Raw genomic sequence first — 14,623 nt, 5'->3', positions numbered from 1 at the left:
AAGTAAACACAGTGAGGGAATGATGGGTGAAAGTCAGAAGAAAGGAGAAACCAATGCACACTGACCAATGGGAATGTCGGCATAGAACATGTCCTATCTCACAGAGGGTTGTCGTTACATGTACAATGTGTCCTTAATGGGATGTCACACATCCCTGCTGTGAAGTCACCAATGTGACTGGTTGGAGTGAGCGGTCAGTGCTGGCTGGGTGCACTTGAAGTGGCCAGAGATCCAAAGAGCAGGTGGCCGGGCAGGGAGAGGAGGGTGTCTGGGACAGAGCAGGGCCATGGCCACGGTCATTTAGCCCAACAAAGGAGCCTGCGGTAATGTTGTCATAAATTACTTTACAGCGTTTCTGTATGGGAGTTCCCACATGAACTTGAAGCAAATTAATATAATGTTCCCTGTCATATATCAGGGTAGAAGTCACATACTGAAGGATCTCACTGTTTAAAAGAAGTGGACCAAAACAGCAGAACATTATCCAATATATCCCTCATCAGCCGATGTGAAGCCAACTGGATTCAAACACTGAGCATAACACACTGTAACATATCATATAAATCATGACAGCATGATAGATACTGTACAGAGAGAGGATAGAGAGAGGTAAGGGAGGGAAATACAGAGAGGGGGGAGTGAGGGCGTGAAAGATGGAGAGAGAGATGGGGATTGGGATAGAAAGAGGAGGAAGTAGTTAGAGGGAGGGAGAGGCTATGTGGCCTTTTGTACACATCCACCCGGAGCCCAACTGTAGAGGAGCAGAGAGGTTGGAGGTCCGAGCTCTCACTAATAAATCGTAATCATCCTCCGCCAACAACAATATTGATTGTCCTCCACTGAAATAGCTCAAATCAAGAAATATTGGACACTGTTTTGGAAGCAAGCGTTCGTTCTGAACAAGGGCTTGTTCACGAGGGAGGAGGGGAGGAAGTGATGGAAGAAGAGAGAGAAAGCGGCTGAGAGAGGGAAGGAGAGATTACTATTGAATTGGAGGGTCCTGGGCTGCGGAGGCAATACAAAGTCCCTCGCCAAACAAACTCTATCCATTAACATGACTTATATTTGCAGTGTACACAATGTGGGGGGGATTGGATAACTGGCTGCCCAGTTCCTGCTTCTCAAGCTCCCCATCATTTTCCCTCATCACTGTTGTTATTTGTTTAATTTCAGCGTTGGGTGTGTCAGTGAAATTGAGGCCAGATTTGTGGCTAAAATGACAAAGCATCTGATCCATGGACACACATATATCAGTTGTCCTGATCTCACCATGTCCCATTTCACTCTCATTCTCTTTTTCTCTTCAGACCATTTCTTTACTCCCTCAACTCCCTCCACTATCTCTCCATCTCCCCTGCCTCCTCTCCATCTCCCCTGCCTCCTCTCCATCTCCCCTGCCTTCCTCTCCATCTCCCTGCCCTCATCTCGCTGCCGTCCTCTCCATCTCCGGCTGCCTCCTCTACATCTCCCCTGCCTCCTCTACATCTCCCGCCTGTCCCCTTCCTCCCATCTCCCTTGCATCCATCTCTCCGCTGCCTTCCTCTCCATCTCCCCTGCCTCCTCTACTCTCCCCTGCCTCCTTCTCCATCTCCCCTGCCTCTCTTCCCATCTCCGCTGCCTCCTCTACATCTCCCCCCTCTCTACATCTCCCCTGTCCTCCTCTCCATCTCCGCTGCCTCCTTCTACATTCCCCCCTGCCTCCTCTCCATCTCCCCTGCCTATACTCCTTTCTATCTCTTCCTCCCCCACTCTCTCTCTCTCTCTCTTCTCTTTCTCTCTTTCTCTCTCTCTTATCTCTCTCTCTCTGTCTCTCTCTCTCTCTCTCTCTCTCTCTCATCATCCTCTCTCCTCTCTCTCCCTCTCTCTCTCTCTCTCTCTCTCTCTCTCGAATGTTTCCTTGTGGTTGCCTTCCCATCTCTGTCTTTACCTATCAGCGTGGGGACTTTGGGATTGCGGCAGAGCTGCGTTGCCATGGCAGCGGCTGTGTTGCCGAACTGTGTACACCTGGGATTTGGAGTCTCTCCCTCCCCTTCTCTCTCCAGCTTCATTTCAGTCTCTCCAGCTCTCGCTCCCTCTCTCTGCTCTTCTCTGCTGTAGTGGAGGCTATTTCTACACTCTGATACTCTCTCTCTCCCTCTCTCACTCTCTCACTCACTCTCTCACTCAGATACACACACACACAAACACAGTTAATGAGACGCATACATATGAAAACACACACACAAGCCTCATTCAAACATGCACGTGTGCACATGTACATACAAATACTCTGTCTCTGTCTTTCTAGTTTCACTTTCTCTCTTCCACCACAGTTCTAATGTGGGGGTTCAAATACAGCATTGCGGGGTACCATGTTCCCCAAAGTCCCCTGGCATACATCACTGTCTCCTGTTCACTTTGAAACACAGCAGTAGTTTTCACTGGACTCCATTTCAAATTCTCATCATTTTATTTCAAGTGTAATAACATTGACTCTAATGCTAAACTAAACAGCAGTGATTAATGCTCAGATGTTCATAATGCATCTATGACCGGAACAGTAATCAGCATCGTCTTGACTGACAGGCCAACAAATAATGAATGCATTGTTCATGTTATGTTTTCTTGTCTATTGAGTTAATGATTTTTATGTACTTGTCCTGTTTTTTTCTCTTACCCCTGCAGGTTCTTCTTGAAGTTCTTCTTGAAGTGTAACCAGAATTGTCTGAAGACAGCAGGAAACCCAAGGGACATGAGGAGATTTCAGGTATGGAGAGTAGGAGAGAGAGGTTTGTGTACGTGTGAGAGAGGGAAAGAGAGAGAGAGCGTGTGTGCAGCATATATGATGTTGAAAATAGCAATTTTATGGTTATCTAAAATAGAATAAAAACTATCCCACCTTTCCTTCCGCTCTACTTTCACAAAGAGGGATTTTTTTGGTTCAGGGTCTGCCCAGGTATAGTTGGGACCACATTTCTCCATTCTGTAGACCGAAGCACTGCTTAGACATTTCCCAATGGAAGGAATGGAGGGGAAAGTTAAAGGTGAAAGTAAAAAATCTACAGTGAAACAAAGAGGGAGAGAAGGGAAAAGGGTGTACTGGGGTGGGAGAGACAAGGGGGGAGGCGGGCAGGAAATAGGCTGAGGTGTTTCAGGAAGTTGTCAAGAATTGAGTGATTGGCTCCAGATGGGGGAGGTCATGCTCCGTGACCCAGGAAGTGGTCACAGGGGACACTCCCGCATCACTTCCTCTGCTGTCTTTCAGCACCGAAGCCCCTGTCTGTCTGTCTTTCTCTCTCTCTCTCTCTCTCTCTCTCTCTCTCTCTCTCTCTCTCTCTCGCTCCTCTTCTCTTCTCTTTTCTTCTCTCTTCTCTTCTCTCTCTCCCGGATCTCTCTGCCTCTCCCTTTTTCTCTCTCTCCCTGTCTTCCACCATGTTTGTTTTAACTCCTGCGCTTTGACGCATGCTGAGAAGTTATGAGCGGGCGGCCGCTCCGAGGCCCTCACCTCCAGGTTAAAAGGTGATTAGAGCTGGACAGGAGCCTGTTTATGGTGCTTGATCAATAATTTACTGTTATTTTCCTATAGATTCCTCACCACTCAACCATCTACAAGCACATCTGCTTTCTCTCTCTCTTTCCTTCTCAGCATCTGTGCTCCAGAGTCTCTTCATGTGCAGCTCTGGGATTCTGAAACAATTCTGTCTTATCTTTGCCCTTACACATCACTTTCTTATTGTAAAGCTTATTTCAAAATGTCTAAAGCTTAGTCTTTCAGCACTTCATAGACATAGACCCTACACCACCATCAACACCCCCTCCTGCATGTACACCTATAGATATACAGTATGGACACTCTTAAACACACAGACCCAAGGCAAGCACACAAGAACACACATTTTGTATGCATGTCCTCCATGGGGAACTGATGTTTCTCGTGGAGAGGGTAGGGATACACACATGCTGTTGGCCAGGAATCAAATTAGGGCCACCATATATCACACTCTACTTTAACGGCCAGTAAAAATAGGAGATTCAGTCCATATGTCTGGTGTCAGTGAGGGATTAGGCCTGAACCTCTGTGGGCTGTTGGTCCAGACCACAACTCCAACCACAGTCTCAGGAGGGGAGAGGAGGGGAGAGAAAGGGAGAGGCCACAGAGAGGGGTGCGGTGATGTAAAAATATGATATAGTGTAGTAGGGTTGTCACATTACCCATTGAGAAATATTCCTATCAGCTGGATGTTGAAATGGATTGTGGCCAAGGGATTTTGCAGGAAACCAAATCTCACAAAAAGTGAACTGATATCACTTTAGTTACCCAGATAAACCCAGATAAACTCATGGTATGTCTTTTCCTCTTCCCCGTCCTCCCCTGTCTTTCAGGTGGTCCTGTCCAGCACTGTGAGTGTAGACGGCCATGTCTTAGCCGTGTCTGATAACATGTTTGTCCACAATAACTCCAAACATGGCCGGAGAGCTCGCAGGCTAGAGCCTGGAGAGTCAGTGGAGAACGGTATGGAGTATGGTAAGAAGAGACAAAACACGACCTGCACTGGGGCAGAGATACATCAGGAACACATTCATAATGTAGACATTCATACTGTAGACATTCATACTGTAGACATTCATACTGTAGACATTCATACTGTAGACATTCATACTGTGCTTCTTCATCAGCACTTTGCGACAACTGTTGATGTAAAAAGGGCTTTTTAAAATACATTTGATTGATTGATTAACTACTGCTGTACTAATGGCTAACCTCAAGGTCTAGGGCTGACACCCTGAAACAGACACTGAATACATTGCCAAGAGATGCAATAAGTTATATTAAAATGACATTATTGCCCTTCCTCTCCAGCCACCCCATGTATCAAAGCCATCAGCCCCAGTGAGGGCTGGACCACAGGCGGGGCCATGGTCATCGTAATCGGGGAGAACTTCTTTGATGGACTGCAGGTGGTGTTCGGCAGCATGCTGGTGTGGAGCGAGGTAGCTATGTGGCTTTACTGTAACTGTCTCTTTAAAACAACTCATTAACGAGGCGGTTACTGATTGAAAACATAAGGGACAAGGTAACAAAAGCATATGGCTTGTCTCATTTGCACAGTCATTTAGTGGCTGCCTTCTACATGTTGGCATTATGAGAGCAAACCGTATTATTCCATCAGATACTGTAGACTGTCAAACAGTCGTTGCTCATTCCTTCTCTGTCTTGTCCCTGTTTCTCTCTCTCTTAGTTGATCACGCCCCACGCCATCCGTGTCCAGACGCCCCCACGCCACATCCCAGGGGTCGTGGAGGTCACGCTGTCCTACAAATCTAAACAGTTCTGCAAGGGGGCACCTGGACGCTTCATCTATACAGGTAAACACACACCTCCTATTAACCCCACCCCCCAGCCATATCTACCCTATCCAGCACCCTATCCAGCAACCATTCACCAACAACATATCAAACAGCACCATTACATGGGATGAGTCAGGACCTAGTGCTGATGTATCTGTGGATGTGTTTGTGTATAGCGCTGAATGAGCCCACCATAGACTACGGTTTCCAGAGGCTTCAAAAGGTCATTCCCAGACACCCTGGTGACCCTGACAAACTAGCTAAGGTGAGTGAAAACATACCACACATAGTGAGATGATGTACATGCCATATGTCACCATACCTCACCTTTGTACATAAAGTACACTATGTAACACCAGAGGCTAATTCATGTCTCTCTGTCTGTGTGTAGGAGATGCTACTGAAGAGAGCAGCTGATCTGGTAGAAGCCTTGTATGGAAACCCACACAGTAATCAGGTAACCAGCACTGTTTAGTCGCTCCGTTCCTCTAGTAATTCCACTCATCAATAACTACTGTAAATCTGTGAGGTCTGGGTTAGTAACAGTTTGTATTGTCTCTCTTTAGGACATGTTGCTGAAGCGTGCAGCGGACATCGCTGAGGCCCTGTACAGTGTTCCCCGTCCCCACAGCCAGCTGCAGGCCCTGCCCAGCTCCCCAGCCCACGGCAGTGTCATGGGCCTTGGCTCATACCCCTCCCAGCTGGGGGTCAGCATTGGCGAGCCAGGACAAACCAGCCAAGGTGAGCAGGATAAGACTTACAATTGGATTCCCTGTATTTATAGAAGTCTGGCCCTTTGATTTTCTTCTAGTTGGTGATATGATATCCCCAGTGGGAAAATCACTTGTGTCTTCCTGTCTTTTACTATCCTCTGTCCTTCTTGTTCTAACACTTTGTATTTCTCTCTCTCTTTGTTTCCCTCTCTCTCGCTCCAGGTTATATTCGTAACTCCAGCAGTTTGTCCCCCCGGGGGTACCCCTCTGCCTCCACCCCTCAGCAGTCGGGGTATGGGGGTGGTGGAGGCATGAGTGGGGGGTACGGGGCAGTGCCCATGACTAGTCTGGGGGTGCCAGGGTCCCCTGGTTTCAGCAGTGCCTCCCCCACTGGTTCTCCCTATGGCAGTGAGTGTCTCTCCTTTTACTCAATCAATCTATCCAGTGTTTTCCTCCTGTACCTGTTACAATAAAACATAATTGCCCACCATTGACAAAGGTTGACCAGTGCCTAGAATCCTTCTGTTATAAAGTAACAACTGTTTCTCTCTCGCTCTCGCTCTCGCTCTCATCCACAGTAATGCCATCTAGTCCCACTATCCCGGGTTCCAGCTCCTCCTCCCTCCTGCCGTTCTCCTCCTTCCCGTCCTCAGCCAAACAGAAGAGCGCATTCGCTCCTGTCCTCCGGCCCCAGGGCTCCTCCTCTCCTGCCTGTCCCGCTTCAGGAGGCAACAGCTTCAGAGGTAGAACCAAACTACAATCTTAGAAACATCTCTTTGTGTGTTAAAACCCCCCTCTTTCTGTATAAAAACTCCTCTATGCCCACATACACATAGTTTAGGCAGGCATGACAATACAATATGTCTGGCTTTTTGGGGGTTATAATAATGATTGCCATTGTCAAGAATAAGATTTTATCTAAAACATAATAGATTATTACTATTCTCTTTCTCTATAGCGATGACCGGCCTGGTAGTTCCCCCGATGTAGCAGCACTCCACCACCTCCCATCCATCACCTACAAACCAGACCAGACCACTGCTCCCACACTGCTACCCCTCTGCAGGCACTGACAGGGATAAATGGAACACACACTGACTTCTCAACCACCAACAACTATCCTCACTGATGCCCTGCCACTTGTTGAGTCCATGTTTCATCCAACTGAATGAAAGGGAATGGGACAGAAAGAGTCCAAAGACCAGCCAGTCACTCCAGAAGCAGAGAGAAGAAGACCTCTTCATCTGCAGTAGCTGTAAAGACATGAGACTTCCTTGGGCCACACCACAACACAATGGAGCTCTATGGGTGTCTATGGGTGTCTCCGTATTTTGAATGGACAGCAGAAGTCAACGTCAAGATGCCTTCACGAGCTTCGAAAGCACTCGTACCGCCCAATGCTACAGCCGTATGCAGCATTTGGTTCTTCCAACAAAAACACCTGCCCTAAACTGTTCAACCTCTTGGCTAGCAGTGTGCTAGAAGAAAATGTCTGTTGATGATTCATTGTTAGAGCACTGAACTGAATGGACAATGGACAACTCTGATACTATGTGCTGAAAGTCTATGAAGCAGGGTGCTATTTGTCTCTGTCAGGACACTGTCAAAGGCATGTCTGTACATTGTCCCTGAGAAGACTCCAAGTTTTTTGTAGCAGAGTTTTTGAAGTGGATTTACATTCCAGAATAATAGACCCTTTATTTTGTGTTCTGATCCCCACAATTTTACAAGGGCAAACTCTTTGTCCTCCTGGGTTGGTAATACAACATTTATTCATATATTGATTTATTTAAGAAGAAAAAGACAAGCAATTTAACTTATTATTATAGTTACTTTAGGGAATAATATAAACGTGTTTTAATTCCTTTTTTGCAATTGTTATAAATATGATTATGTTATCGCTATGTTGCCATTATTCTTGTTTTAATTGAAATCTTTGAGGTTTTGTCAGACATGACTGATGATTAATACATAAGAGAAAATTAAGTAATACGCCATGAAACGTTTATTTGAAATAAATTCTTGGCCAATACTTTTCCCTGGTTTGTCATATAACAAAATAGAACTGTTATGTCCAGTGTAAAAAAAAGCACATTACCTTGCTGTTCTCCATAAAGGAAAATTAGTTAGCCTATATTATTATTAATTTCATTTTAATGCATGTTATTTCCACACTGATTCCCTGATATTATTTCATTACATGTTGCAAATTTGAAATTCTTTGTCAAAGTTTAGGATTTTTATTGTTCATTCATTTTATGTTTTTCATCCCATAGTCTCTGGTCTCTATGCAGTAAAGTAACAAGCATACATAAACTGAAAACAAAGTAAGGAACATATTGGGGATTTGTAATAAACCCATGCAACAGTTTTCTTACTCACTGTTGTAACACAATACAAACATCATACTCAGGATTAGAAAACAAAGAATTGAAAAGAGGTAGCTAACATCTATTCAAAGTTGTTTGTTGTGTTTTGCTGGTTTTATTTATTTGAAAGTCGTAAAATGTAAGGTTACTCAAAGTTTTTTTCTCCCAAAACCTATCTTTCTTTTTTAATGGTACAGAATAACATGATGACTGTGTGAAAATGTGATTTGTATATCTTAAACTGTAATTATATTTTGTCCTCCCAAATAAAATAAAAAATCACAGTAAGAACTCACTGTTGGTAATAATTCAGAACTGTGTGTTTGCATTATGCAATTAGACATGGTATAGAAATGTACAGATATCCATAGTACAGCATATGAGTTGAGGTTTTGTTATGTACAGCATTACGGGAATATTTCAAGTCCACACCAGGACTATTTTTTAACTCACCTGTATGTTTGTGTAGTTTGACACAAAGCTGATGAGGCGCAGCATCTTAATTGTGGAGTGAGCGTTGCAGACTGTAGCTACTGCCTGTGAAGATAAACAACATCCCTCATCACTCTCCTCTCCTCCTCTCCAGCAGCAAACCTGCTTATTCCTCTAAGGACCAGGCCTCTGGGGGCCCCACTAAGAACCACATGAGCCTCTCCTCCCTCGCTCTCTCTGGCGTGTGCCCTCGTTCTCTCCCTCTCTCTCGCTACCCTGCCATTCCTTCTTTCAGTCTTTGTTTCAATCCCCTTTCATCCCTTCTTTCTTTCTCTCCTGCTCCCTCTCTCCCTCTGTAATGGCTTCTCTCTGTTAATGTAATTAGCACTGGTAAAAGAGGGCAGTTAATTACCAGCTCTTTTTTGATGGGGTAATTAATGTTATGCCAGGAAACAGCAACTGTTTCATTAACACAGCGCTCAAAGCAGCGAGGGGGTTGGGTAGCGCTGAGTGTATGCATGTCCATATGTGCATCAATGTGTGTGGTTGTGTACTACATGTCTGCGTGTACACTACAGTAGAGTATAACACTGAGTGTAAAAAAACATTAAGAACACCTGCTCTTTCCGTTACATAGACTGAAAGTTTCCCGTTAAGATGACACAAGAGAGAAAGGCTTCCATTTCATGGGCTCTTAACCGATCATGCAATTTTGTTTGTTTTTTCATATTTTTTGTAACTTATTTTGCACATTACGTTGCTGCTTTTGTCTCTTATGAACAAAAAAAGCTCTGGAGAAATTAGAACACTGACTACTCACCTTGAACTGGACGAAGAATTTCTCTTTAATGAGTCGGACAAGAGGGATTTAATCCAGACACCCGAACAGGCCCTCATTCCCGTCATTTGCAGGAGAAAAAGACGGAAGAGGTTTCGTGGAAAGAGATCGGGGTGCCCTGTGAGGATCCGCCGACGAGTGGCTAATCTGCCTTTGCCACCCGTACTACTGGCCAACGTACAATCGCGGGATAATAAATTGGACAAACTTAAAGCACGTATTTCCAACAGGACATTAAAAACGGTAATATCTTATGTTTCACCGAGTCGTGGCTGAATGACGACATGAATAACATACAGCTGGCGGGTTATACACTGTATCGGCAGGATAAAACAGCAGCCTCTGGTAAGACAAGGGGTGGCGGTCTATGTACATTTGTAAACAACAGTTGGTGCATGATATCTAAGGAAGTCGCAAACAGGAAAACGCTCATCCAGAGGCGGCGCTCCTTGTGGCCTTGGCCTTTAATGCAGGGAAACTTAAATACGTTTTACCTCATTTCTATCAGCATGTTAAACATGCAACCAGAGGGAAAAAACTCTAGACCACCTTTACTCCACACACAGAGATGCATACAAAGCTCTCACTCGCCCTCCATTTGGAAAATCTGACCATAATTCTATCCTCCTGATTCCTGCTTACAAGCAAAAATTAAAGCAGGAAGCACCAGTGACTCGGTCAATAAAAAAGTGGTAAGATGAAGCAGATGCTACGCTACTGGACTGTTTTGCTGTTTTGGCATTGAGGAGTACTTGAGGAGTACATCACATCAGTCACTGGCTTCATCAATAAGTGCATCGAGGACATCGTCCCCAAGGTGACTGTCACACCCTGACCTTAGTTATCTCTGTTTTCTTTATTATTTTGGTTAGGTCAGGGTGTGACGAGGGTGGGTATGCTAGTTTTGTATTGTCTAGTTTTTTTTTGTATGTCTAGGGGTTTTGGTAGTCTAGGTATATGTATGTCTATGGTGGCCTGAATTGGTTCCCAATCAGAGGCAGCTGTTTATCGTTGTCTCTGATTGGGGATCATATTTAGGTTGCCATTTTCCCTTTTGGTTTTGTGGGTTCTTGATCTATGTTTAGTTGCCTGTCTGCACTATCCATATTAGCTTCACGGTTCGTTTTGATATTTTGTTTGTTTTGTTCAGTGTTCGTTCTTTTAATAAAGAAGAATGTACGCTTACCACGCTGCGCCTTGGTCTCCTCCTTACGACGGCCGTGACAGTGACTGCACGTACCTACCCCAACCAGAAGCCATGGATTATAGGCAACATCCACACTGAGCTAAAGGGTAGAGCTGCTGCTTTCAAGGAGCGGGACTCTAACCCGGAAGCTTATAAGAAATCCCGCTATGCCCTCCGACGAACCATCAAACAGGCAAAGCTTCAAAATAGGACTAAGATCGAAACGTACTAAACCAGGTCCAACGCTCGTCGGATGTGGCAGGGATTGCAAACTATTACAGTCTACAAAGGGAAGCACAGCCGAGAGCTGCCCAGTGACACGAGCCTACCAGACGAGCTAAACTACTTCTATGCTCGCTTCGAGGCAAGTAACACTGAAACATGCATGAGAGCACCAGCTGTTCCGGATGACTGTGTGATCACGGTCTCCGCAGCCGATGGGAGTAAAACCTTTAAACAGGTCAAGATTTACAAGGCCGCAGGGCCAGACGGATTACCAGGACGTGTACTCTGAGCATGCGCTGACCAACTGGCAAGTGTCTTTACTGACATTTTCAACCTCTCCCTTTCTGAGTCTGTAATACCAACATGTTTCAAGCAGACCACCATAGTCCCTGTGACCAAGAACACTAAGGTAACCTGCCTAAATGAATCACATCTGTAGCCATGAAGTGCTTTGAAAGGCTGGTCATGGCTCACATCAACACCATTATCCCAGAAACCCTAGACCAACTCCAATTTGCATACCGCCCCAACAGATCCCCAGATGATGCAATCTCTATTGCACTCAACACTGCCCTTTCCCAACTGGGCAAAAGGAACACCTATGTGAGAATGCTGTTCATTGACTACAGCTCAGTGTTCAACACCATAGTGCCCTCAAAGCTCATCACTTTGGAGGCAGAGGGGTACCCCCGGGGGGACAAACTGCTGGAGTTACGAATATAACCTGGAGCGAGAGAGAGGGAAACAAAGAGAGAGAGAAATACAAAGTGTTAGAACAAGAAGGACAGAGGATAGTAAAAGACAGGAAGACACATCGCTCAGATAACACATCCGCCACGCTGATCCTCAACACATGGGCTAGTCAGGAGTGCGTGCTCAGTCCCCTCCTGTACTCCCTGTTCACTCATGACTGCACGGCCAGGCACGACTCCAACACCACCATTAAGTTTGCAGATGACACAACAGTGTTAGGCCTGATCACCAACAATGATGAGACAGCAAACAGGGAGGAGGTCAGAGACCTGGCTGTGTGGTGCCAGGACAACAACCTCTCCCTCAATGTGATCAAGACTAAGGAGATGATTGTGGACTACAGGAAAAAGAAAGAGGACCGAGCACACCCCCATTCTCATCGATGGCGCAATAGTGGAGCAGGTTGAGAGCTTCAAGTTCCTTGGTGTCCACATCACCAAAAACGAACATGGTCCAAGGACACCAAGACAGTCACGAAGAGGGCACGACAAAACCTATTCCCAGTCAGGAGACTGAAAATATTTGGCATGGGTCCTCAGATCCTCAAAAGGTTCTACAGCTGCACCTTCAAGAGCATCCTGACTGGTTGCATCACTCCCTGGTATGGCAACTGCTCGGCCTCCGACCGCAAGACACTACAGAGGGTAGTGCGTACGGCCCAGTACATCACTGGGGCCAAGCTTCCTGCCATCCAGGACCTCTACACTAGACGGTGTCAGAGGAAGACCCTAAAAATTGTCAAAGACTCCAGCCACCCTAGTCATAGACTGTTCTCCTTGCTACCACACGGCAAGCGGTACCGGAGTGCCAAGTCTAAGTCCAAGAGGCTTCTAAACAGCTTCTACCCCAAGCCATAAGACTACTGAACATCTAATCAAATGGCTACCCAGACTATTTGCACCCCCCCTCTTTTGCGCTGCTTCTACTCTCTGTTATTATCTATGCATACAGTGGGGAGAACAAGTATTTGATACACTGACGATTTTGCAGGTTTTCCTACTTACAAAGCATGTAGAGGTCTGTCATTTTTATCATAGGTACACTTCAACTGTGAGAGAAGGAATCTAAAACAAAAATCCAGAAAATCACATTGTATGATTTTTAAGTAATTAATTTGCATTTTATTGCATGACATAAGTATTTGATACATCAGAAAAGCAGAACTGAATATTTGGTACAGAAACCTTAGTTTGCAATTACAGAGATCATACGTTTCCTGTAGTTCTTGACCAGGTTTGCACACACTGCAGCAGGGATTTTGGCCCACTCCTCCATACAGACCTTCTCCAGATCCTTCAGCGGAGGACACAGACAGAGCAGAAACACAGCAGAGAGGAGGAGAGCAGAGAGAGAGAGAGAGAGAGAGAGAGAGACGAAGAGAGAGAGAGAGAGAGAGAGAGAGATAGAGAGAGGGGGGGGATCGGTAGCAGCTTTGACTTCTTTGTCAAGTGCCACTTGATGGTGAAAAAGAATCAAACAAAAGCTACATCTGAAAAGGGAGAAACAGCCTCTGCTTTATAAAGTCAATACCGCTCTAATATGCTCCATCTGGCATAGTTATCTATACTGAGTGTAACAAAGAATTAAGAACAACTTCCTAAATATTGAGGTTGCCACCCCCCTTTTGCCCCTCAGAACATCCTCAATTCGTTGGGGCATGGACTCTACAAGGTGTCGAAAGCATTCCCACAGGATGCTGGCCCATGTTGATCCAATGCTTCCCAGTTGTGACAAGTAGGCTGGATTGTCCTTTGGTAGTGGAACCGATTCTTGGAAACACGGGAACCTGTTGAGCGTTAAAAATCCGTAGTGTTGCAAGTTCTTGACACACTCAAACAAGTGCACATGGCACCTACTCTACTACCATAAACCCATTCAAAGGCATTACATTTTTGTCCTTGCCTATTCACCTCGAAAGTCACACATGACACAATCCCATGTCTCAAGCATTAGAAATCTTCTTTTAACTGTCCTCCATTCATCTAGATTGATTGAAGTGGATTTTAAAAGCGATCATGGCTTCTCAAATAATCAATTTTAATGTTTGTCACATGCGCCGAAATATTACAGTGAGAATTGCTTCAATAACAACCTCAACCAACCAATGAATGTTTAGAAAAATACCCACAGAATAAGAACTAAAAGCTAACAAACATTATGAGCAGCAGTAAAATAAGCAATGCGAAGGCTGTATACAGGGGGTAACCGAGTACAGAGTTTAATGTGCAGGGGCCAACCGGTTTAGTTGAGGTATTGGACTAATATATACTATGTGGGGTATGAGTTATTAAAGGGACTTACAGTGGGGAAGAACAATGTTTTGATTGATACATGCGATTTGCAGGTTTCCATACTTAAAAGCATGGTAAGGTCTGTCTTTTTTATCATAGGTACACTTCAACTGTGAGAGACGGAATCTAACAAAATCCAGAAAATCACATTGTATGATTTTTAAGTAATTAATTTGCATTTATTGCATGACATAAGTATTTGATCACTACCAACCAGTAAGAATTCCGGCTCTCACAGACCTGTTAGTTTTTTAAGAGACCCGTTCTCACTCATTACTGTATAACTGCAACCTGTTTAAAACTCGTTGCTGCTGTATAAAAGACACTGTCCACACACTCAATCAAACAGATCCAACCTCTCCACAATGGCCAAGACCAGAGAGCTGTGTAAGGACATCAGGGATAAATTGTAGACCTGTACAAGGCTGGGATGGGCTACAGGACAATAGGCAAGCAGCTTGGTGAGAAGGCAAGCCAGCAACGCTGTA

General features: G+C 45.0%; 1 protein-coding gene across 3 annotated transcripts in view; it reads left to right on the top strand.

Moving 5' to 3' along the window:
- The window catches only part of LOC111957479 (transcription factor COE2), a 33,952-nt gene extending 25,251 nt beyond the window's left edge, over nt 1–8,701 (top strand). For 2 of the 3 annotated variants that reach the window (XM_024139649.2, XM_024139647.2), the window contains exons 7-16: nt 2,665–2,746; nt 4,363–4,504; nt 4,841–4,971; nt 5,220–5,346; nt 5,505–5,593; nt 5,720–5,785; nt 5,895–6,069; nt 6,264–6,449; nt 6,620–6,784; nt 7,000–8,701. In XM_024139649.2, the coding sequence (XP_023995417.1) occupies nt 2,665–2,746; nt 4,363–4,504; nt 4,841–4,971; nt 5,220–5,346; nt 5,505–5,593; nt 5,720–5,785; nt 5,895–6,069; nt 6,264–6,449; nt 6,620–6,784; nt 7,000–7,031 (1,195 nt within the window). In that variant the 3' untranslated portion in view covers nt 7,032–8,701. Of the gene's footprint in view, nt 1–2,664; nt 2,747–4,362; nt 4,505–4,840; nt 4,972–5,219; nt 5,347–5,504; nt 5,594–5,719; nt 5,786–5,894; nt 6,070–6,263; nt 6,450–6,619; nt 6,785–6,973 lie in introns of all 3 variants that reach the window. The other variant, XM_024139648.2, reaches the window with a different exon arrangement.
- Nucleotides 8,702–14,623: the final 5,922 nt, after the last annotated feature.

This window comes from Salvelinus sp. IW2-2015, unplaced genomic scaffold (genome assembly GCF_002910315.2).
Source record: "Salvelinus sp. IW2-2015 unplaced genomic scaffold, ASM291031v2 Un_scaffold1860, whole genome shotgun sequence".
Lineage (NCBI taxonomy): Eukaryota > Metazoa > Chordata > Actinopteri > Salmoniformes > Salmonidae > Salvelinus > Salvelinus sp. IW2-2015.
This window is presented reverse-complemented; position numbering and strand designations above follow the sequence as displayed.